The following is a 24,342-nucleotide window of genomic DNA, read 5'->3' as shown; positions in this document are numbered from 1 at the left end:
TAATGAAATTAGCATGATTAATGGACAAGGGCCTCTATGGCCCACTGCCTCGTCATCTAAAGAGCACGGCTGCTTATAAGCCTCAGCGGCCAAAGACAATGCACCATCATTTATCAGCTTTCTCAGAGTAAGAACACACTGTCCGGGTATTCCTGCCCGACGAGAACGAGAACGGCAGGAACTGATGATGGATCAGCATTCCTGCTCTGGGACTCAGCCTCTCCCAGCGTCTACAGCGCATGTGCACCGTGCTCCAACTCAGCAGCATGCAAAGTCAGTCCTTAACTTAAAACTTAAAATCATGCTGCATCTGAATAAAGAGCTATTTTTATTGTATTAACTTAGTTTAGTTCGTTTTTAAACGTTTTTTACTTTTACTTTTTATGCTTCTGCATCTCAGTTTGATCAACAGTACATACACAGTCCATAGTTTACGTAATCTTCAAATAGTAAAATAGTAAATAAGTTGCAACTGAAACGGATCCAATATTGCGTAAGATTGTGTTTAGTCCATGGCTTCAACACATCTCATGTCTAGAAAAGACAAGTTCTAGAATGTCCTTTATCCATTCAAAGTTCCAGACTTTCCTCCACATATTCACAGTCTTAGAATCTCCTCCAAACATTCATGGTTCCGACTGTCTGCCATCCATTCACAGCTTTAAAATGTTCACCCATGAACACAGTTCTAGAATGTACTCTATCCTTTTCATAGTTCTAGAATGACATCCACTTATTCACAGTTTTAGAATGTTCTCCACTTATTCACAGTTCTAGAATGTATTTCAGTCATTCACAATTCTAGAACTTCCTCCACTTAATTACACAGTTCTAGAATGTCCTCCACTCATTCAAACAGTTCTAGAATGTCCTCCACTCATTCATAGTCCTAGAATGTCTTCTACTCATTCACAGTTCGAGAATGTCCTCCACTCATCCACAGTTCTAGAGTGTCCTCCACTCATCCACAGTTCTAGAGTGTCCTCCACTGATTCACACAGTTCTAGAATGCCCTCCACTCATCCACAGTTCTATAAGGTCCTCCACTGATTCACACAGTTCTACAATGTTCTCTACTAATTCACAGTTCTAGAATGTTCTCCACTGATTCACACAGTTCTAGAATGTCTTCTACTCATCCACAGTTCTATAAGGTCCTCCACTGATTCATACAGTTCTACAATGTGCTCTACTAATTCACAGTTCTAGAATGTTCTCCACTCTTTCGTTGATATCCCCTTATTTACATTGTTTCAAGACATTACACTTCAATTTACACAGTCCTAAAATGTTTTCTATCCATTCACAGTTTAATAATGTTAACCCATCAATACAATTCTAGAGTGTCAACAGTTCTAGAATGTCCTCTAGTCATCCACATTTCTAGAATACTCTTCAGTCATTCACACAGTTCTAGAATGTTCTGCACTCTTGCATTGATATCCCCATTTACATTGGTTTAATACATTACACATTCATTTACACAGTTCTGTGAATGTTTACCCTGGGCTGAAATAACGTTCATTTGGTTTTCCATGTATTGTACTAAACTGAAGTTGAGTCTCTAGGTCTTCGGCTATCTGGAGAAAATGATCTTTTTCAGCTTAGATAGCTACACTAGCTTTTATTTTATTTTTATTTAGGGTACTTTGGATGTCCTTCTCGCTCACTGTCCTCTGCTTATATCTTTGGGTACAAGAACAAACGTCTGCAGAACTACCCAAGACTGACCAATCAAGCCAATCTCTAAGCCAATCCCTGCAAAGCTGGCCAGGGAAGGGAGGGGGTGGACGGATGTATGGACGGATGTACGGACGGCTGAATGGGTACCACATTGACCCACTTACTGGGGGAGGTGGGCGAGCTGGAGGCTGCGTCTGCAGAGGTGGTGCTGGATTTGGAGTCGGGGGGCAGCGTCAGGCGGGGCAGGGCCGGGGGAGGCGGGGGGGCCAGCATCTGAGAGGAGATGTAGTGAGGGGGGACCTTCACCTGACCACTGCCATTCAGCTGCAGGAGAAAGAGAGAGCAACAGTCAGCCAGGAGCTCCAGGGCATTTACAAACACTTTTAACTGCTCTCTCTCACTCTCCCGCCCTCTCTCTTTTTCTCTCTCTCTCTCTCTCTTTCTATCTTTCTCTCAACCTGCTCTCTCTTATTCACAATCTAATCTATAAGCCACTGACTACACTAAGAATATTAACGCTCTAAGCTCAATTTAATATAATATACATGTACATCACAAGTAGCCATGTAGGGGAAGGCTGGGGGAAGGACTACACACTGATGGTGAGTTGGGGTTTAGACCTGCCCACTTCTTTTAAACAGATGGTGCCAGGAGCCAATAAGAAAAGGTGTAAGATTTACTCTTCATGGTTGTAGTGCCCAAATATAAGGCACATAATTTTATATTCTCATCTCATTCATCAAATCTCTCTCACTCTCATCCTTCTGTCTTTTTCTCATTAAATATAGCAAAATATAATCTATACACTGCTGACCACCGCATTATTTTTTCTCAGCAGATACTTAATCATTTTTAATAGTTATTACAGAGTAATCTTTCTTACGAATCGCGAAAAATTTAGATAACAAATAATTTACAATAGGCAGAGAATCATTTAATGAAGTTACTGAATCACTTACTGTAGATATGGGATCATTTCTAGTAGATAATGCATCCTATATAATAGACACTTGATCATTTTTGTAGTTACTGAGTCATTTCTTAAAATATTTAATCACACAATAATAGAATTGATAGAACTAGATAGTTCATGCCAATCCATGTAATGCAGACAGTCTGTTCCAGCAGGAAGGCTGTCAGTCACTTCATTCCTAGGTGTAGCCCCACCTTCTTACAGTATGCAGATACAATAAGCAGAATAAAGCTTAAAAGCTGATTTCTGGGGAAAGAAAAATGCAATAATATTACCACACAGAAACTAACTTTGGGCATTAAACACTGGAGATGGAAAGAAAGTTTGGGAGGGAGTCGGGCTATTCATCATACTGCAACCAGCCTGTAGAGGCACTAGACCTGTGGTGGCTTCACTTTTGAGAGATGCTGTGTTGCAATTTTTTTCTGTTTATAAATGAGGGGTAATCTACGGTTACAGTAGAAACTACACCAGACGCCATAAACTGTGTTCCCAAGCCCGAAATAAACCCGAAATTTACTTAGTAAGTACAGCGTTAAAAATTAGCTTTTTAAAAACATTTTGGCCATTTTTTTAAATTAGCAAAATCTGTTCAGCATGATGTTAATTAACATTGCAACACTTGAGAAGCATACACTTATTATTATTAATTATTATTAAAGAAAAATGTTTATGAAGAACAGCTACACACAGCGCAGCAAGTGCCTTTTTTTAAATACACAGTTTGAAGTTACTGTGTATTTCTGTATTGTGATTATCATGTCATAGCAAAATTAAAATAGCATTACAAAACTTCTATTGTTTAAAGGGTGATAATAGCTTGACATAACTCCTTGTAATTGGCAGAGGTGGAAAGTAATGAATTACATTTACTCACATTACTGTAATTAAGTAGATTTTAAGGATAATTTGTAATTTTAAAGTAGTTTTTAAGATAGGTAATTTTACTTTTACTCAAGTACATTTTGACACAAGTAATTTACTTCGCTACATTGGAAAACTCCCCATTACTGAGTAAAAAATGAGTTGCTGGGGAAAAAAATGTTTGAATTAAAAAAAAATAAAATTAGCACGGATGCGCCGAGAATAACGAGGCAATAACGTCCTCAAGCAATGGAAAATGTGCTCCGCCGGACAGAGCTGTCAGCTTTCAAAATTTCCACATCAAACCTGAGAAAGCATGTGGTGGTAAATATTTTTATCATTAAACAATCTGCTTAAATGTTAATAAAAACATGTAAATAGCAGTTAAAGCATAACAATGGCAAGTTAAAAAATAATAATGAACTGTAAAACTGTAAAAATACGGTTTATAGTCACCTATATGACCATAACTTTTTAACAGTAAAGAAAAAAATGGATGATAGAAACCTATACTACTTGTTCTTTAAAAAATCATGGGGTTTCATGGGGTGGTCTGAACAAATACTGCCTGAAGGACCAAATTATTATGTGGAATATTAGTTCATTAAAAAAGTAACTATGTAACTTTTACTCAAAGTAAATTTTAAATTGAGTACTTCTTTACTTTTACTTGAGTAGAATTTTAGCAAAGTAAAGATACTTTTACTTAATTACAATTTTTCAGTACTTTTTCCACCTCTGGTAATTGGTCCAAAAGTCTCAACCATCCAAAAAAAAAAGGGATTTGAGACCGCAAAGGAACTGGACCATGGATAAGATGATCCGAACTGAGACCATGTCTTCTGATTGGACTAAAATTGCTTGGTCGCAAGATTACTTGATCTTGATTGTGGTTCAAGGCACCTTTCACACCTGCTATTTTGGTTCAGACCAAACTGAAATATCTGAAGTTCTGGACCAAACAAGGTAGAAGTGAAATACACAGCGTTCAGACATTGAGGAGTTGGTTCTGGATGTCCAGAAAGCAATCCAACATCACCAAAATAGTTTTTTTGAGGTAAAATTTCTACCTCTGGAGATGGCGTAGGGTTGTGAGCTATGCACAGGTTTTGCGCAGGTTCAATGCAGAAGTATAAACTGGCCTTTGGTCTCTCGCTCTATCTCTCTTTCTTTCCCTCTTTCTTGGTCGGCAGTTACAGTATGTGTGTGAGAAACAGAATAAGGTTCTTGGCACTGTTTTGGCAGAGAGCTGCCATCTGTCTTACTCTCTTTCATTGTCTCTCTCTTACTTTCAAGCTCTCTCTCTCTTTCTATCGTGAACATGCTCTCTCTCTCTTGGCCTATTAATGCTTTTAAGCACAATTTAAAACACATTACAAGTAACCAGACAGAGGAAGGTAGCCTGGCGGAAGGAATTATTCAGCTCTATTCAAAAAGGTGTGGTTATTGGTGTGTAAAAGGGCTGGGTTACACCTAGCCGGGGGTGGGACCAATGACTGAATGGATAGGACCATAGACTGTGTGAGCTCTGTGGAGGCAGCCCTCAGGGGCGGGGTTATTTAAATGAGTAGGCTGTCTCTCCACAGTCTTTCTACCTCCTCTGGGTCTCTACTGCGCTCTACAGACTCTGGTTTCAGCATCGCCAACATGACGGAAGATTTTGGCTTCTTTTACATTGAATGAATGGGAACGGCGACGGGGCATCCATCTTTTTTACAGTCTCTGGAAGGACTACACACTGATGGTGGCACTTGTGGTTGCACTACCCAAACATAAGGCATGTTACATTTCTAGGGGGGTGTACGTCGGTGTAGACGGTGTAGCTATGCACAGGTTTCTCGCGTAGACTTCGGCTCAGGTTCAATGCAGAAGTATGAATCGGCCTTTGGTCTCTCGCTCTATCTCTCTTTCTATCTCTCTTTCTATCTCTCTCTCTCTCTGGGTCAGCAGTTACAGTATGTGCGCGAGAGACAGAATAAGGTTCTTGGCACTGTTTTGGCAGAGAGCTGCCATCTGTCGTGCTCTCTCTCTCTCTCTCTCTCTCTCACCCTCTCACACTTTCACTCTCTCTCTCTCTCTCTCTGCTTATCCATCCATCCCCAGGACTGCACACTCACTGTCCCGCACAACAATAGTTGCTGAGTGAGTCAGCGGCATTGTGGGCCGCTGCGTCTGTCCTTTGTGACTGGCTGGCTGCAGTCGCACTGCAGTACGGGGAATTTCAATGAGTCTGCAGAACGAGCCAAGCCTGCCTGCCTGCCTGCCATGGGGCAAGCCTGACAAATCTCTCTCTCGCTCGCTCTCGCGCACTCTCTCTCCCCCGCTGTGCCAGCGTCAGCAGCCCTGCCAGGCACACTGGAATCTCCTTCCTTTTTCCAGTTTGAATCCACACTTCCTGCTCCCTCTGTCTCTCTCTCTTTTTCTCTCTCTTTCACTCTCAGATCTTTCTCAGATTATGTCTGATCTCTCGCGCACTCTCTCTCCCTTTCTTTTGCGGATGCTAAAAGGGGGGTGTTCTGACTTCTGGTTGGGAGCCCTTTGCAGACAGTGACATCTTTCCCTTTTTGTCAGTCTCTCTATTTCTGTCTTTCTCTCTCTCTCACTCTTTTTATTTCTCTCTCTTTGACTCTAAAGATCTCTCAGATCATTTCTGATCTCTCGCGAACTCTCTCTCTCTTTTGCAGATACTAAAAGGGGGGCATTCTGACTCAAGGCCCCCCTTTAGTTGCGAATGCATTGCAAACAGTGACATTTCTCTCTTTTTGTCCATCTCTCTATTCCCCTCTTTCTCTCTCACTCTTTTAATTTCTTTTTCTTTCACTTTAGATCTCTCTCAGATTATGTCTGAGCTCTCGCGTACTCTCTCTTTTGCAGATACTAAAAAGGGGGCATTTTTCTGGCTTTTTCTGCCCCTCTTTTAGTTGCGAATGCATTGCAAACAGTGACATCTTTCTTTTTTGCCACTCTCTCTATTTCCGTCTTTCTCTCTCACTCTAGATCTCTCTCGGATTCTGTCCGACCTCTCGCGTACTCTTTTCTCTTTTTCTCCCTCACTCTTTCTCACTCCCTATCAGATTCTTTCTGATCTCTCGCACTCTCCTTCTTCTCTACTTCTTTCAAGGATATGAAAAGGGGTGTTCTGACTGTTTTTTTCACCCCTCTTTTGGGCGGGAGTCCTTTGTAGACAGTGACATCTCTCTTTCTCTCTCTCTTTCGGTTACTCTCGCTTTTTCTCTCTCTCTTTTTTTTATCTTAGATATCGCTCAGATTCCACTCTCTCATTCTCTCTTAGCTCTCTCTCTTTCTTGTATTCTGTCTGTTCTCTCCTGCTCTCACATTTTCTCCCTCTTTCTCTCTTGGATTCTAAATTCTCCCACTCTCGCATTTTCTCTTTCTCTCTCTTTCTCCCTTAGATATCGCTCAGATTCCACTCTCTCATTCTCTTTTAGCTCTCTCTCTCTCTCTCTTGGAGTCTGTTCTCTCCTGCTCTCACATTTTCTCTCTCTTTCTCATTCATATTCTGTCTGATCTTTTGCACTTTTTCTCTTTTACAGACTTTAAAAGGGGTGTTCTTTCTTGAGGTTATTTCCATTCCTCTTTTTAAGAAAACATGAGTCCTTTGCAGACAGTGACGACTCTCTCTCTCTCTCTCAATATCTCTCACATTCTCACTTTATCTCTTTCTGTTTTGGTCACTGTCATATTAAACCCACATTTTGTAAAATCAGCAGAAGCAGTGCAAAACTGAAGGAGCTGAAGGAACTGGAGAAATGGGAGGAACTGGTGATGCTGGGAAAGACAGAAATAAACATAGGCCTAAAATAAACTGCAGCTCTAGAACCTGCTGCATAATCACACTTGGTTCTATTTGCTCGATCAGCAAAACAGAATTCAGCTTATGCTCTTCACCCTTTGCTGGCAGACAAAACACCACGCAACAATTGTGAGTTAACTAGGGGTCAGAACCAACAGCCATTGCAGAGAGCAGCAACTGCAGCATCCGAAGGATAATTAGGGGTTAAAGGGTATGGCGTCACATCAGTGTCAAAAGTCGGGGGTGCAAAAATACCAGGTGAAAAATTTTTCTCGCGAAACTTCTCGCGAGCGCAAATGTGAATAGCAAATTACCTGCATTTTTTGTTTCTGCTAAAGCGAGGCTTTTGTGTTTGAGTTCTAATAGTGGTGGTTTTGACAGGTTGGGGGCGGGGTCAGGGTTGCCATCCTTAGCGAATACTATTGGCTGATATCTTCACAGTTTGTGACAGACCTCCTACCTCCAAGAGCCGGAGGAGAGCGGAGAAAGAAGGACAACAGGAGAGTTAGCTAGATGGCTATGCTAACATGCAAACAACCGCCCCCCCCCCCGGGGCTGTCTGCCCAGGTTTAGTGCCCGACTCTCTCTTTCAGCGCCCGGAGTAAACGCCTCTTGTTTAGTGACTGGAGTGACTGGCTCTTTTGTTCAGCTTTTTGACTGGCTCCAGGCACTAAACCCGGGTTAACAGCGCCGGAGAGCGGGTTGTTTGGATGTTAGCATAGCCAGTTAGCTAACTCTTCTGCTGTCCTTGTTTCTCCGCCTTCCTTCTGCTCTTGGAGGTAGGCGGTCCGTCACAAACCCTGGAGATATCAGCCAATAGCATTCACTGACTCTGCCCCACAAACTGTCAAAACCACCCCTTTCAAAACTCGAGCGCAAAAGCGTGATATCGAGAGGAAAATTAAACAACTGGGAGGAGGAAAATGAAGCTCGAGAGCAATATTTTGTCCAGCGCGCACACAATTCCCTTTTTTTGCTTGTGAGCTTCACATTTGCGCTCACAAGACGTTAATTTACACAGACAGAATGTTAAAACATGCTGGTTAATTTTTCTCACCTGGCATTTTTGCGGCCCCGACTTTTGACATTGATGTGACGCCATATAAGGGTTTATATAAACCTTATTTGGTGTTAAATGAATTAATCAAAACTGCTGGATGTGTTTTGGTAGGAACTGTGTTGCAACCATTTCTTCTGTTTTTTTAAATGTACATTTAATAAATATTTACATATTAAACCTTCAAGAGCATGTGCTGGTATACTATACAATCTAAAACTATTTTACTGCTCTATATTATACAATACTGTGTTACCATGCTGTACCATATTATATATATTTTATGCTGTACTACACTATGTACCTTTGTAATATACACTGACACTGTCACACAGTAGGGTATGTGTGTAGGTTTCTGTGTGTGTTAAATGTGATTGGTCGATACGCGTTCTATGAGTGCCATTATCAGCCGGTAATGCACTGTAACTGAAGCTCTCCATGTATTACTCCGTCACATATAGGTAACCTAGCAACGATGCAGCACTTACAAGCCAAACAGCGCAGCTACAAACAAACCAGTAATGGAACTGTTTTAGCTTGCAGAGTGTTTATAACCGAACATCATATTATTTTCTTGTCCTCTTTATTTTAAAATCTTTAATAAACAGTGATAATGGAACTGTGATTTAATCACGATAATACACTCAAGGTTTGTGCTACAAGATGTAATATTGTCACTGCCATTATTGGGTATTACTGATTAAATATATATACTGTAAGTAGATGGCTTCAATAATTTAAATGGTTCATTGTTGTTTTTAAGTATGTACATGTATATAATGCTATTGCATTATTATTATATCATTAGCATAAAAGGGTCTTAAAATTACAAGATATTGCAATTATTACTAGGACGATACAGTGGCTTGCAAAAGTGTTCATACCCCTTGAATTTTTTTCATATTTTGTCACGTTACAACCACAAACCTATATATATATTTAATTGGAATTTAATGTGAAAGACCAACACAAAATGAAGAAAGAAAATTATGCATGATTCTTAACCTTTTTTACAAATAAAAAACTGAAAATTGTGAAAACTGCTCACATTAAATTCCACTTAAATATATTTCTGTCACGGTTGTGTTTTTTAGACATACAAAACCAACAAACAGAGAACGAAATAAACAAATAAACACAAAAAAAACAACAAGAAAACAGGAAACGCTGAGGTATATTATACACAAGGAGGTAAACGGAAATGGAAGACACCTGGGGAAACAGGTAACAAGGGGGCGGAGCTACAGATACAATCACATGGGGGAACACAGGTGAGAACACTCAGACAGAGACATGGAGAAAACTCAGAGAAAGTGCAGGAACATAAGGAAAAATAAAAAGACAGGAGGACCAGAATGTGACAATTTATCTTTGTGGCTGTCTTGTGACGAAATATGGAAAAGTTCAAGGGGTATGAATACTTTTGCAAGCCACTGTATATCATCCAAATAAAAACAGTTACTGTGACAGGTCTAGTCCTGCCTTTTTTCTAACTGCTGCTGATGCAGCATCACTGGTTAGCTAACGCTCTCGGAGGAAAGCGTCAGACTCTCAGCTCTGATACGTCAGCTAACAGACGCCTGTGCTGTGCTGACCAACCTCACATTAGGAGTGATAAGAGGAGAGCGTGCCGTTGGAGGAGCAGGCTTACCGGGCTGGGCTGTTGATTGGACGGGTCGCAGGCCAGAGAGACCAGGTCCTTGAGCGGGTCTTGTGTGCTGAGGTGGGGCGGGTAGCGGATGGCCGTGTGGGGGAAGTAGGTGGAGGTGGACTGGGGCAGGATGGGGGTAGTTGAAAAATGCAGCGACGAGGATGGGTGCGGACTCCGGGAGATCCCTGAAAACAGATACAGGGTATTAATAATACAAATACAATAATACTGAATACTTTGCTTGTATATATTAATAGATATATGCTTTTCTAGACTGAGCTGTTTGTTTATGTCTTTTTAAAAATCTACTAGGAACTATTTTGTATCCGCTATGAATTATTCAGCAACTCTTGTGATTTTTTTAGTATCTATTACAAATTATTCAGAATCCACTATGAATTGTTAAGTATCCACCATGAATTGTTTAATAGCCACTACAAATTGTAAGGGGTGATTATTATGAGTTAGTCAGTATGTACTATGATTTATTTAGCATTCAGTAACCACTATGAATTATTCAGTATCTATTTCTTTATTTATTTAGTCATTCAAAATTATTCAGTAACTGAATAATAGACGTTATTTCAGTTTACCACTAGGAAAAGTAACCTGTATGAATTATTTATGATCTAAAAATAAATTCAGTAGCCACTAAGAGTTACTACAGTAACTACAATTAAATATGTAGTAAGGACATGGATTATCCAGTATCTACTCAATTTGATTCAGTACGTATTATGAACAAAGTCAGTATGCACTAAAAGTTAATTAGAAAGCATTATGAATTTGTCAGTATCTACTCTAGATAATTTAGAAACCATTGTGAATTCTACATGATTCAGAAACTATTATGAATTCTAAATGACTCAATAAGCATTATTAATTATTCAGTATCTACTCAAAATGATTCAGAAACCATTATTAATTATTCAGTATTTACTACTAATTATTCAGTACGCAATATGAATTATTCAGTATCTACTCTAAATGATTCAGAAACCATTATTAATTATTCAGTATCTACTATAAATGATTCAGTAAGCAATATGAATTATTCAGTATCTATTCTAAATGATTCAGTAAGCAATATGAATTCTAATTGGTTCAGTATGCACTATGAATTATTCAGTATCTACTCTAGATGATTATTAGAAATAATTCATTAAACATTATGAATTATTTAGTATCTACTCTAAATGATTCAGTACACATGATGAGTTATTCAATATCTACTCTAAATGATTCAGAAAGCAATATTAAGTCTAAATGATTCAGTATGCATTATGAATTATTCAATATCTACTCTAAATGATTCAGAAAGCATTATTAATTATTCAGTATCTACTCTAAATGATTCAGTAAGCAATATGAAATATTCAGTATCTACTCTAAATAATTTAGTTAGGATTTTGAATTATTTAGTATCTCCTATGAAACTAATGTGTAGGTTGTAAGAGTGAGGATCTGAATTTCTGTTGTGGATTAATAAATCAGCAGTGGGTCTTCATTACACTGAAGAGCTCTCCTCTATATCTGACATCATTACCCACACGTCCTCCTCGAGTTCTGAGTTTACCTAACCGCCAACTACTGACAACTACTAACACTGCGTAATAAGCATGCTGTGCTATTCTGTCATCCTCTTCACATCTTCATTCTCTTAATCCTGCTGGAAATGAACAATTCCCACTGACATTGATTTCCATAATACTCTGGGACAGCTGTAATATCAGTGCTAACACTCCGCTCCTGGTGACATATGGTGGCGATGCTCCACCAGTTCATTTGAACAGCGGCGCTAATTGTTGTAGCATCGTTGTGCAGACAGTGGAGCGTTGCCAGACAACAGATTACTCCTCATTGTCCCAGAGACAATTACCTGTCACAGAGAGCAGTGCTGTCTGCATAGCACTGTGTGCCCTGAAATAAAGCAGCTCATCACACACACACAAACACACACACTACCTGCTCTTCCTGTCCCAGACAGCATGTCAGTTTTAATACTCACTCTGAGAGAGCACACCCACTTTTATCCCACTAACAAAGATCACATGCATACAGCACACTGACTGTGAGGCTAAACTGCAATTAGATCACTTTTTAACCACTGTTAATTGCTGTCAACTCCCACGCTAAAGCCTAATGAGACCGCATACCTGGGGAGGAGTAATAATTTAATTAATTAATGATAACAACTGCTATTTCAATCCAGTATAAATCTGCAATGAGCACATTTATAATGCTACAGGGGCTATGACAGAGGTAGAACTGGGCCAAGTGGGAAAATCTCCAAGAGTAGAACACTTTAGTTCTAAAACATCAAAGAATACCCAAGTCCAGGCTCAAAAACTCGAGGAATATCCAACTCCAGGCTCAAAATCTTAAAGAATACCCATCTCTAGACCCGAAATCTCAAGGAATATCCAACTTCAGGCTCAAAATCACAAACAAATACCCAACTACAGTCTTAAAGTCTCAGGAATACTCAACTTAAATTGTAAGGCTCAAATCCAGGGTCAAAATCCCAAAGAATATCTAACTACAGGCTTAAAATCTTAAATAATACCAAACTACACCTTCAAAATCACACAATATACCCATCTACAGGCCGGAAATCTCAATTATACCCAACTCCAGGCTTAAACTCTCAAAGAATACTTAACTCTAGGCTCAAAATCTCAATGAATATCCATCTTCAGGCCAAAAATCTCAATTATACCCAACTCTGGGCTCAAAAACTCAAGAAATACTCAACTCCAAGCTCAAAACCTCAAGGATTTTTCAACCCAAGCTTAAGACCTTAAAGAAAACCAAACTTCCCCACTTTAAAACCAAAGTATATCTATGTCCAGGTAGAAAATATGCATCTCAAGGAATATCTGACTTTAGAATCTTAAAGAATACCAAACAAGCTCAAAATCTCAAAAAAATACCCACCCCAATGTCTAAAATCTCAAAGAATACCCAACTGCAGTCTCAAAATCTCAAAGAATACTCAACTACAACCACTAAATCTCAAAGAATACTCAACTACAGGTACTAAATCTCAAAAAATACCAAAATACAGACACTAAATCTTAAACAATATCCAATTATTGGCCCCAAATCTCAAACATTACTTACATACAGACCCTGAATTTCAAAAGTACTTAACTACAGTCTTTGAATTTCAAACAATACTCAACTGCAGGCCCTGAATCTCAAACTGTACTCAACTATAGACATTTAATATCAAACAATACTCAACTACATACACTAAATCTCAAACAATACTCAACTACAGACACTAAATCTCAAACAATACCTAACTACAGACACTAAGTCTCAAACAATACTCAACTACAGATACTAAATATCAAACAATACTTAACTACAGCCACTAAATCTCAAACAGTACTTAACAATAGACACTAAATCTCAAACAATACTCAACTACAGACACTAAATCTCAAACAATACTCAACTACAGACACTAAATCTCAAACAATACTCAACTACAGACACTAAATCTCAAACACTACTTAACAACAGACACTAAATCTCAAACAATACTCAACTACAGGTACTAAATCTCAAAAAATACCAAAATACAGACACTAAATCTTAAACAATATCCAATTATTGGCCCCAAATCTCAAACATTACTTACATACAGACCCTGAATTTCAAAAGTACTTAACTACAGTCTTTGAATTTCAAACAATACTCAACTGCAGGCCCTGAATCTCAAACTGTACTCAACTATAGACATTTAATATCAAACAATACTCAACTACATACACTAAATCTCAAACAATACTCAACTACAGACACTAAATCTCAAACAATACCTAACTACAGACACTAAATCTCAAACAATACCTAACTACAGACACTAAGTCTCAAACAATACTCAACTACAGGTACTAAATATCAAACAATACTTAACTACAGCCACTAAATCTCAAACAGTACTTAACAATAGACACTAAATCTCAAACAATACTGAACTACAGACACTAAATCTCAAACAATACTCAACTACAGACACTAAATCTCAAACAATACCTAACTACAGACACTAAATCTCAAACAATACCTAACTACAGACACTAAGTCTCAAACAATACTCAACTGCAGAGACTAAATATCAAACAATACTCAACCACAGACACTAAATATCAAACAATACTCAACGACAGACACTAAGTCTCAAACAATACTCTATTATGGGCAATAAATACACAACTAAGACTTTAAAATCTCCAACTGCGTCCATCTACAGTGAGTCTCTGGCTGTTTGCCACCTCTGCTACCAGAAGTAGAAACTCTGCATTAGCTGCAGTGTAAATGTGTGGGAGAGAGTTATAAAGATTGAAAGTGTAAAACGTGGCTGTTTTAAGCACAAAACTAGCTGAGCACACCATAAAGCTGGGGTGGGGAACCTGGAGTCCTGGAGGGCTGGAATCCTGCACAATCTGTTTATATTGCTGCTCAAACACACCTGATTCTACTTAGCAGGTAATTACCAGCTTCAGTCGTTGTGTCAGTTCACCAGGAAATTAGCAAACATTGCTGACCATGTGCTCCTCACTCCCACCATACAGCACTATAAACACAGTAACTCCAGCAACCCAAACCTGAACGTGGCACAATCAGTGCAGCAGCACAGAAGATATTTCAGTCATATCAAGATATACAACTTTCTGGTTCTGTGTGCAAAGACAGATATTAACTAAAATCTATTAGTTGCACTTTATATGCTATATTTTACATCCTCATGTCATCCGTATTCTATGGCATAATGCTGACTGTTAACTTTAGTATCTTAAGGCCTAACATTAAGCGATTTGAGCGATCTATAGGAGAGCCATCAACTGTGCACAGCACAGCGTTTCTTCGCTATCATAACGACAGGAAAAGTAAGCATTGCGGGACTCAAAATGCTCCAAAGGCATGTACTAATTCTCTTAATTAATCATGGGTGTGTTTTGCCATTCTTTTTAAAGTCTAAGCACCATCTAAAGAACCGCCTTGAAGATTTCACATTATTTTAGCTTCTAAAAATGTGAACATGAATTTAATTAATTAATTCATGACAATCACATATTTAATTTACTTTAAATATGCTACAAAAAACGACTGATGTCACTGGTGGAAAACATTGAATAGCGCCGCTGTCAAACATAGTTAACTATGGCAGAGTTGGACTGCAAATTTTTCAGTGCTGGTTCTACAGATTCAGAAGATATTTTTCAAATCAAAGATGAAGACGTATCTGTAGTGATTGTTGGGGAGACTGTACATAATAATAATAATAATAATATCTGTGTAGATGGTACTGGATTTTTGACTTTCTTAAAGAACCAGCATAGTGTGCACGCTCCCGAGAGGGGGTGCTTTTCCTGGCGGGGGTGCTGAATTCGACACAACACAGTCTTTCCACATCGCATAGTTGTGTTAATCTTCAGGAGTGAAGTAAGAACTACAGATAACAGAGTGTGTGGACGCTTTTTTTCAGCGTGCCTTTTTAAAGTTTACAAATTTTGCTCACTTTTTGGGTATTTCGGGGTCTTTAGGCCACTTTGCGTACAGATGTTTCACTGTACATCAAGTTACTGCAGCCAAAACCAACACAGCTTTTTGTCATTTAGCATCGTCTTCAGTTCTTGGGTTGTTTTCTATTGTCTACATCATGTATGATGTGTGTGACTCCGAAGACAGCAGGCGATGCCAAATAAACGATTTTTAAGCTGTACTCCTTGAATTTGTGAGGAAAAATGTACTAAATCAGAGCATCTACTGTTTGTAGATGTTCAAATAGACTTTTTAAAAGCAGGTGTATGTGTGTGTGTGTGTGTGAGCATGCCCTCACCGCTGTGCACTGCGATGACAGGTCTGTGGTGCTGTGTGAAGCTGCCGAGGCGTGGAGAACTCTCCTGAGGAGACGGACTGTCCATCTCAGTCTTCTTCACTGTTGGGGACATCCCTGAGAGAGCGAGAGAGCGAGAGCGAGAGCGAGAGAGAGAGAGAGAGAGAGAGAGAGAGAGAGAGAGAGAGAGGGGTGAGGTCAGACTCGCTGTTTTACACAAGGACGAACTTTAGTAAAGCTAAAACGAAATGCTTACTCAGCTAACTGTCTCTTTTTTATGGTTCTCCTGCTCTCTGATGCTAGACTGCAGCTAGCATCTCTGACCACAGGGTGGTGCACTGTGTTAAGAGCACAGCACACACCACTGCTGCAGAGAACTGCAGTGTGTACCGAGCATTCTCAGCCCTTTATGGAGCTAGGGTAGTGGTGTCAAGGTGTGTGTGTGTGTGTGTGCGAGGAAAGATCCACCAGGAGTGGACAAATTGCTTAGCTAAGGCTTCTTTTTAAAGAACGCAGCTGATATGAAATATGAGCAGAGAATTTCAATCTACAATGAACAATAACTCACTGTATAGATATTTGCATTCTATCTGTAACATGCTGATCGTATATATATATACAGTTCTGGAAAAAAATAAGAGACCACTTAAAAATGATGAGTTTCTTTGATTTTACCAAATTGAAAACCTCTGAAAAATAAACAAGAGGAAGATGGATGATCACAAGCCATCAAACCAAACTGAACTGCTTGAATTTTAGCACCAGGAGTAAAGACATGAAGTTATCTAAAAGCAGGGTGCAAGACTGGTGGAGGAGAACATGACGCCAAGATGCATGAAAACTGTGATTAAAAACCAGGGTTATTCCACCAAATATTGATTTCTGAACTACTAAAACTTTATGAATATGAACTTGTTTTCTTTGCATTATTCAAGGTCTGAAAGCTCTGCATCTTTTTTTGTTATTTCAGCCATTTCTCATTTTCTGCAAATAAATGCTCTAAATGATATTTTTTCTGCAATTTGGGAGAAATGTTGTCTGTTGTTTATAGAATAAATTATTTATTGTAAAAAATGTTTTGTTTGAATGTTATTTATATTTATTAGTTAAGATATTTAATAATCATGACATATTTTTAATACTCTATTATTTACAACATTCTTAAGCCTTAATACTTAGTAATGTTTCAAATTTCCTTAGTTAAAGTTAATTATTAAGTAGCTGAGACATTACTTAACCCTTAAACAATGTGAATTACTGTCGTAAGTAATGTTATTTGTATTACCATAATCTTTAATAATGTTTTTTTTTCATATAGAATAGCAAATTACACAAGCAACAATAAATTATTTTATAATTTTACTATTACAAATATGAATAAGCTACAAGAACTGTCTGCTCTGAAATCATTGTTTTTGTGATGTCACAACATAAAGATACTTGAATGCACAGTATCTCCATATTTAGTCTTATGCAGTAACCCCTCCCACTCTTTCACATTGAAGTTATAAAGAGTGTCTCAGGCTAGAGTGCTATTTTGCATATATATATATATAATTTAGAAATATCAGTATTATAGTATAGAAAGAGTGTATGTGAATGAATGAACATTAATACACTGCTAAACCATAATGACCATAATGTTCCTCTCCAGCTAAACGCAGGATTTTACACACTAACCCGTATAAATGGTTTGGTTCACAGTTCTCCCAGAGCCCCCGGCTGTTGCACAGAGTCTACATGTACCTGAAAGGTGCAGAAAAGACCTTAACCCCCCACCCACCCACACCCCCGTCCCACAGCGGAGCATCAGTCAGAGAGACTCGTTAAAGAGGACCTCATTAGAGCCGTCTAGACAGGAAGTGAGGTGGGCGGGGCTGCTCTCCTGCAGGGTGTCCTGTTGAGGTCTGATCCCAGACCAGGCTTCTGCTTTGCTCTGCTGGGGGGTGGGGTTTGGAGTTACACCTATATTACACCCTGCACAATGTGCGTCATAAAGCTCATTGCTATCTTACACCCCACCAACAGTCTATTTAAATATATCTACGCTAATAGGTGTGTTGGTCTCGAAATTAAAAATGTGTTCAGGTACATTTCTGGTGTATTTCTATCTTGGGAACAGAAAACACAGGTCCGCTACTGACTGAAATGAACCTAGGCAGATGTCAAAAGTCAGATGTTCATTGCTATCTTGGAAGTGAGTTGTCAAAACCTAAACCACAGTGTGTGCCTGTTGGCAGCTATGCAAACATTTATATCAACAATAAACAAAATGAACGTGCAGGTCAGTCCTGGATATGTCCACATAGCTGCACCCCTGAAATAGCAATGTGCCAAAGTCAGAGCACAACTGGCTCCTAAAGGGATTGGCAAGTGACGCGCTGATTGGTTTACTGCATGTTACTCTAAAACACATGACTATGATTAATTAAGAAAATTAGTAAACGCACCCTAAATTAAGCTGCACGGTGCACGATTGACAGCTCTCCTATAAAATGCTAAAATATGGCCCTGGGTATCTCACAAAAATGTCCATCACACTGTAAAGTACAGGAGATCATAGTCTACACGTATCAGTCCTCACACTGTCAGGATTGTGAACTACGCAAAGTTTCTAATTCCCAGCATGCTGATCACGTAATGCTACAGAGTCCCCCCTCCACTAGCTACTGATTGTTTCCACCTGGCATATCTAGTATAAATACACCTCAGTTTGCTCTGTTCTCTCACCGAGTATTGAATCTAGCTATCTAGCTCTACAAAACATTTTCTTTTTTACTGACTTGTTCTTGCTAATAATTTTTTTTAAGCAACAGCAGCTAGCTCACACTCAATTTAATTAAATATAATAACATTATATATATAATGTATAAAAAATCTGCTTCACAACTTCAGTACAACACACACTCACATGACTCTCTCCCACACTCCTCCACTTCTCAAAGAGAACTACCCCTACACAGTGGTGAGTGTTTTATCCTACACACGCTTCACACACACACACTCGATACGCACACACACACACACACACAAAGGATCACGGTAGAAGTAGATCACAGTGTGGTTTATGTAACGAATGCGCGGCCTACTTTAACTCCAGCCAGGTTGGTCCAGGTGTTTAGTTCTGCTGGAAAGAACTGAAGCTGCTTATATTGCACTTTACTGCACTTTACAGATACACACACACACACACACTGAAGAGTTTTAAATGGAGAACCAGATCCATTACCACAGAATATCAAAGGTTTGAATTTAATGCATTCATTATGGCTATCTGATGCGCTCTAACCGCCTGCTGGACACCTTCACAGATATTACAGGTGAACTCACCACTGCACTGTTTTCCCTGCACAGAAACCAGTGGGCGGGGCTACTGATTACAATTTCCCACCCACTCATTCCACAGTCTCACAGCAATTATCCAAAATCTTGTATAAAGTCTTCTTTGGACAGTAGAGACAGTTACTCCATTAAAAGCAGGATAAACTCTTATAGCCGTCTTCATTTCAGAAATAAACAGTGCCTCTATAATAGGAGTATAAAGGAGTTTCAGTGAAGTTTTTCTCCATTATCTGCTAACCGCTAGCTCTTTCACCATTCAGAGGTGAGTATTATTGGCCTGTAGCCTGCTAACCTCAGCTAGCAATGCTGGAGCAGCATTAGCGTTAGCTTTTACCACTCAAAGACGAGTATATCAGACTGTAGCCTGAGTGTTTACCGTGCTAAAACAAGCTGCGTGGGACAAACTGCTAGCTAATGTCACCCTGGCTTATTGAAACACTTAGGGTTCCTTAGTGTAGCTCTGTTGGGCTGCATTTACTAGCGCAAACCATGGCTAGTGGTTAGCTGCTAATGCTAATGCTGCTGCACTCAGGCTTAGTGGAAACTTAGAAATCTAAGCTTACTGTAAATAAACAGAATCGCTTAACTCACCCAAGTAAACAGTTTTCAGAGAGAGATTCTGTGTAGATTAACATCCAGTTCTTGTTTGAATTTAAAAGATGTTTTTCTTAAGAATTACAGTTGTGTTAACTTAGGTTAGCTTTCCTTAACTTAGTTAAACTACTCCCCCAACCACCACCCACCAGTATAACCTGCTGAATTAGAAGGAAAACATGGCGACACCCTTATTGTTTTTTGCGTTTTATGCTGTTTGAAAATTAAGGGAAAATGTGTATAATCTATTTAGAATGAAACAATTTATGTCTTTAAAACAGTGTTGTGGAATAATATGGTGTAAAAGCTGCCAGCACAACATAATTTCCAGTGTATTATCATTAATAAAACATGTTTGCTGTAGGCAAATAATGTGCTAGATCATTTCAGAATTCTGGCTACCGAGTGCTGATTGGCTCATTGGCTGAGTAATTAGTACTAAGTAGTTTTCTGCTATAAATTTAAAAGGGAAATGAGTGCAGTTGCCTGTTTATGATATTTAACACAGCTAACAGTGCGATATTTCTGGTGTAAGGATCTTTTACAGAAGTGTATTAGATGTGTATCAGATCTGCACAGTTCCGCAGTGAGAACAGATCTGTGAGCCCTTTACAGCTCCCTGCTATGTGCTGTGAAGAACGTGACTGACAGGTCAGTAGATACGCCTTCTTGTCTTGCTGGGTTTGATGTCGGTGGTCCGCTTCATTTGTTTTGTCTAAGCCTGAGGCAACCACGCACAGTTTTCCACATATTTTATTGTCAGCTGCCAGAATGTGAGCAGAATTTTGCCAAATATAAAACAAACTGTTCTGACTTAACCTATTAGAGTCCAAACCATTCCTCAGTGGGTTCTGATTCCCTTAGATTTAAGCTCACAGTGAATCTACAGTATTTCTAACTGCACAAACTTATCCAGATCTAGAGTATATATTTTTATCAATAAAAAAACATTATTAAATACTTATAAGGTTTGAATCCTGTTTATGCAGCTTGCCATCAGCTACTGGAGCCCTGAGAGAGCACAATTGGCCTTGCTCTCTCTGGGTGAGAAGATGGCGCTCTCTCCCCACATCACTCCAAAGGGTGATTTTGATTAGCACAAGGCTGCTTCTGTGAGCTGATGTATCAGAATCGAGTCGCTGCGCTTTCCTCCGAGTGTGCTGTGATGCCACTCAGCAATGCTGCATCAGCAGCAGTTCAAAAAGAAGCGATGGCTGATTTCACATGTGTCGGAGGAGGCACGTGCTTACTTTCCACTTTATTGGGGCATTACTAGTGATACGTGGAGTCCTAATGAGTACATTTTAAAATGGGATAAAGAAGAAATAAAATGCACAAAAGGCATGATCTAACTGTCTTAATTATTAATGGGTGTTTTTAGGGCTTAACATGAAATAAACCAATCAGTGTGCCAGCTGTCATTCCCTTTAAGAGGCAGGTGAGCTCTGACTTTGGTGCATTTGTATCTGAACAGCATGGCGCTTTTGTGTGTCTCAGCAGAGGATACTGACCTAAGGGAACAGCAATGTTATTTTATTCTTTATTCTGTTTATTGTTGAGGTGAAAGTTGGGGTATATATATGTGTGCTGAGGGCGCACAGTGTGCACATCGCTCCTGCATGGCTAAGATATGATTGGGCTGCTGACTGTTGACTGTTGTTGACTGTTAATCAGTCAGTGGCGCACCTGTATTTTCCACCGCCAAGATAAAAACACGCCAGAAATTTACCTGAAGACATCTCACTTCAAGACCACCCCACCCATCGGTATAGATTTATTCATTAACACTGACATTATTTAAATAATGCGGATGCAAGGTGTGAAAATAGACTGTTGAGGGGTGTAAGATAGCAACGAGGATCGTGATGCACCTTGTGAAGGGTGTACAATAGGGCACCATGTGTTTTTATCATCGGTACATTTTAACATCGAAAGCACAGAGCGCTCGGTGCGGGACGGTAGTCTGAGGGCCGATGAAAGAGGAGCAGCCAGCTGCTGAGATTCTGCAGACTAACACAAAAATGTGAGTTCATGAATTAATGACGACCTGCGGCTCTGTTTAGGAAATTCAAAGCCGAGTACGAGCAGCAGTCTCTGAGCTCAGGCGTTCCGCGCCACGACCCCAAAAAGACGATATGTTTGTCATTTACTCTTCCCAAAGTTCTTCAAAAAGTGTTGATTAAAGCTGGACAAATTTAGACAGCAGACTGAGATGTACCTACTAATAATACCTACTGTACCTGTGTGCCCACTGGAATGAATGAAGACAGCTCAACGTCCTGCATTCTTAATTTACTTTTAATTTACTTTTATTAAATTAAATTTCCCTCTACCTTTTAAAAAAAGTGTGATTGACAAATAATTTCCCAACCTCCTTTTAACTGTTAAACAGATTGTGCATGTACTACTGTACACAAATGATCTGAAATGTTCTGATTGGCTGTGGTCAACAACAAGAACAACTGTTTGTAGTCACACGTCACACATTCAATATGGCTGTTGTTATAGTGTTGGGTGTAGCTTCGTAAAATGCCAGATCATCTTCGGTCTTCATTACAGCTACAATATTTGTTTCTCAACGCACATAGAGCATACGCTTTTTTTATTTTAACAAGACAATACTTGTCCACGTACTGCTGCAATCTCAAAAAGCTTAACGAGCTGTATCACCAGACCTACCCCCTTAATGAAAATGTGTGGGATGCTATTGGACATGCTATCGACAATCCTATACCCCTACCACAAAATCGACTGCAGGAACTGTAAGGATATTCAAGCTGTATGGGATGGATTATTACAGGATTCCTTTAGGAACCTCTACAACTTCATGCATTACACACTACTTCTGTATGTGTAGCCCAACATGTATAACCAAAAGTTGTAGCCCTATATCGCTGTGTGTGCATGTGCTCACGAGTGTATATGTGTGTGTTTCCACTTCATAATATAAAAAGATAAAAATACAGACAGTAGTAGCATTAATCAGCTGTTTTAGTGACGATGATAATGATTGTGGTAATGATGATGATGATGATGGTGGTAATACTGTTTTAAACTACACTGTTCCTCATAAGCATTAAAGCATGCAGCTAACCTCCTTCCATCTCATCCTGCCAGTTCCTGGAGCTGCTGGCCGGAGAGTTTGGAGAGGCGTAGTACTCTCCTCCGGGGCTGGTGTCTATATCACCCTCTACAGAACTGGACTTCTGCCTCTTACTTCTGCAGGAAAGAAAGAGAGAAAGAGAAATAGATAGAGAGTGAGAGAGGGAGACAAAAAAGAATTTATACCAACTCCATAATATACTTTTTTTTCTGTTATATTAACACTTAGTTGTAAAAGACTTCCAGAAAATTTGCAAAAGTTTACTATATGGACAAAAGTATGGGATACCTGTTCATTCATGACGAAAGGGATCGGATGTTTGTTGAGTTAATGTCTTTACTCTCCAGGAAAGTAGCAGTTTTTATAGCAGTGATGTTGTGAGGATTTGACTGCATTTGTCAAACAGAGCATTAGTGAGATCAGGATGTTGGATGATCACCAACCCAACCTCATTAATTCCCAACTCATCCCATTCAAAAGTACTGGATGGAGCTCCAGCAGTTCCACTGCTCCACAGCTCAATACTGGGGGCTCTATACCCACCAGGTTTAACAGCATCAACAACTTCATGTTTCTCTCTGCTCTGATTGTTTAATCACTGATTGTGTAAATTTCACACTAGACCTCAAGCAGTTTGGACTGTGTGTCTCTCCACTCTTCCTCCAGACTCTGCTCCCTTGATTTACAAATGAAATTTAAAATTTGCTGATAATCAGTGATGGTTTGGAGAGACATGTCATCTGCTGGTGTTGATCCACTGTGTTTTATTATCAAATCCAAAGTCAGTGCAGTTTTGTTTTCCCGCAAAATCTTACAGCACTTCATGCTTCCCTCTGCTGACAACTTTTATGAAGATGCAGATTTCATTTTCCAGCAGGACTTGGCACACTGCCCACACGACTAAAAGTACCAATTGGTTTTATATAATATTCTAATTTATAATCATAATCATCAACAATAAAAAATAGACACGTAATATAGATCACTCTGTATGTAATACACCTATATGATATATGAGTTTCACATTTTGAACTGAATTACTCAAATAAAGTCACTTTTCAATAATATATATATATTTTTGAGATGCATTACTATATGGTTTATACAAATCATATACAAATATTATGTAACGACAAGACAAATAAATAAATATTATATTATTTTACATAGAAAACCAAAAGTATGGACAAAGAGTTTACAGCTAACCTTAGTTCTCTCTCCGGTAACGTAGCTAACTCGCTGCTAAAGTTACTATGTTAGCTAGCTCTTCGCTAACCTTAGTTATTTTCCTGATAACATAGCTAACTTGGTGCTAATTTTATGTTAGCATGTCAGCTAGCTCATTACTAATGTTATTATGTTAGCTAGCTCTTCACTAACCTTAGTTCTCTTCCCAGTAATATAGCTAGA

The 24,342-nt window shown here is 39.1% G+C and overlaps 1 protein-coding gene across 2 annotated transcripts in view; it reads right to left on the bottom strand.

Annotated features, from left to right (window-relative positions):
• The window catches only part of nfic (nuclear factor I/C), a 200,365-nt gene that overhangs the window by 23,836 nt on the left and 152,187 nt on the right, over positions 1-24,342 (bottom strand). Inside the window, exons 6-9 of one of the 2 annotated variants that reach the window (XM_022670218.2) lie at positions 22,924-23,048; positions 15,897-16,010; positions 10,043-10,227; positions 1,848-2,007 (exon numbers count right to left, since the gene is read on the bottom strand). In XM_022670218.2, the coding sequence (XP_022525939.2) occupies positions 1,848-2,007; positions 10,043-10,227; positions 15,897-16,010; positions 22,924-23,048 (584 nt within the window). The remainder of the gene's footprint in view (positions 1-1,847; positions 2,008-10,042; positions 10,228-15,896; positions 16,011-22,923; positions 23,049-24,342) is intronic. The other variant, XM_022670219.2, reaches the window with a different exon arrangement.

Source organism: Astyanax mexicanus, chromosome 12, assembly GCF_023375975.1.
Source record: "Astyanax mexicanus isolate ESR-SI-001 chromosome 12, AstMex3_surface, whole genome shotgun sequence".
NCBI lineage: Eukaryota > Metazoa > Chordata > Actinopteri > Characiformes > Acestrorhamphidae > Astyanax > Astyanax mexicanus.
The sequence above is the reverse complement of the archived record's forward strand: the minus strand, read 5'-3'. Positions and strand labels throughout refer to the sequence as shown.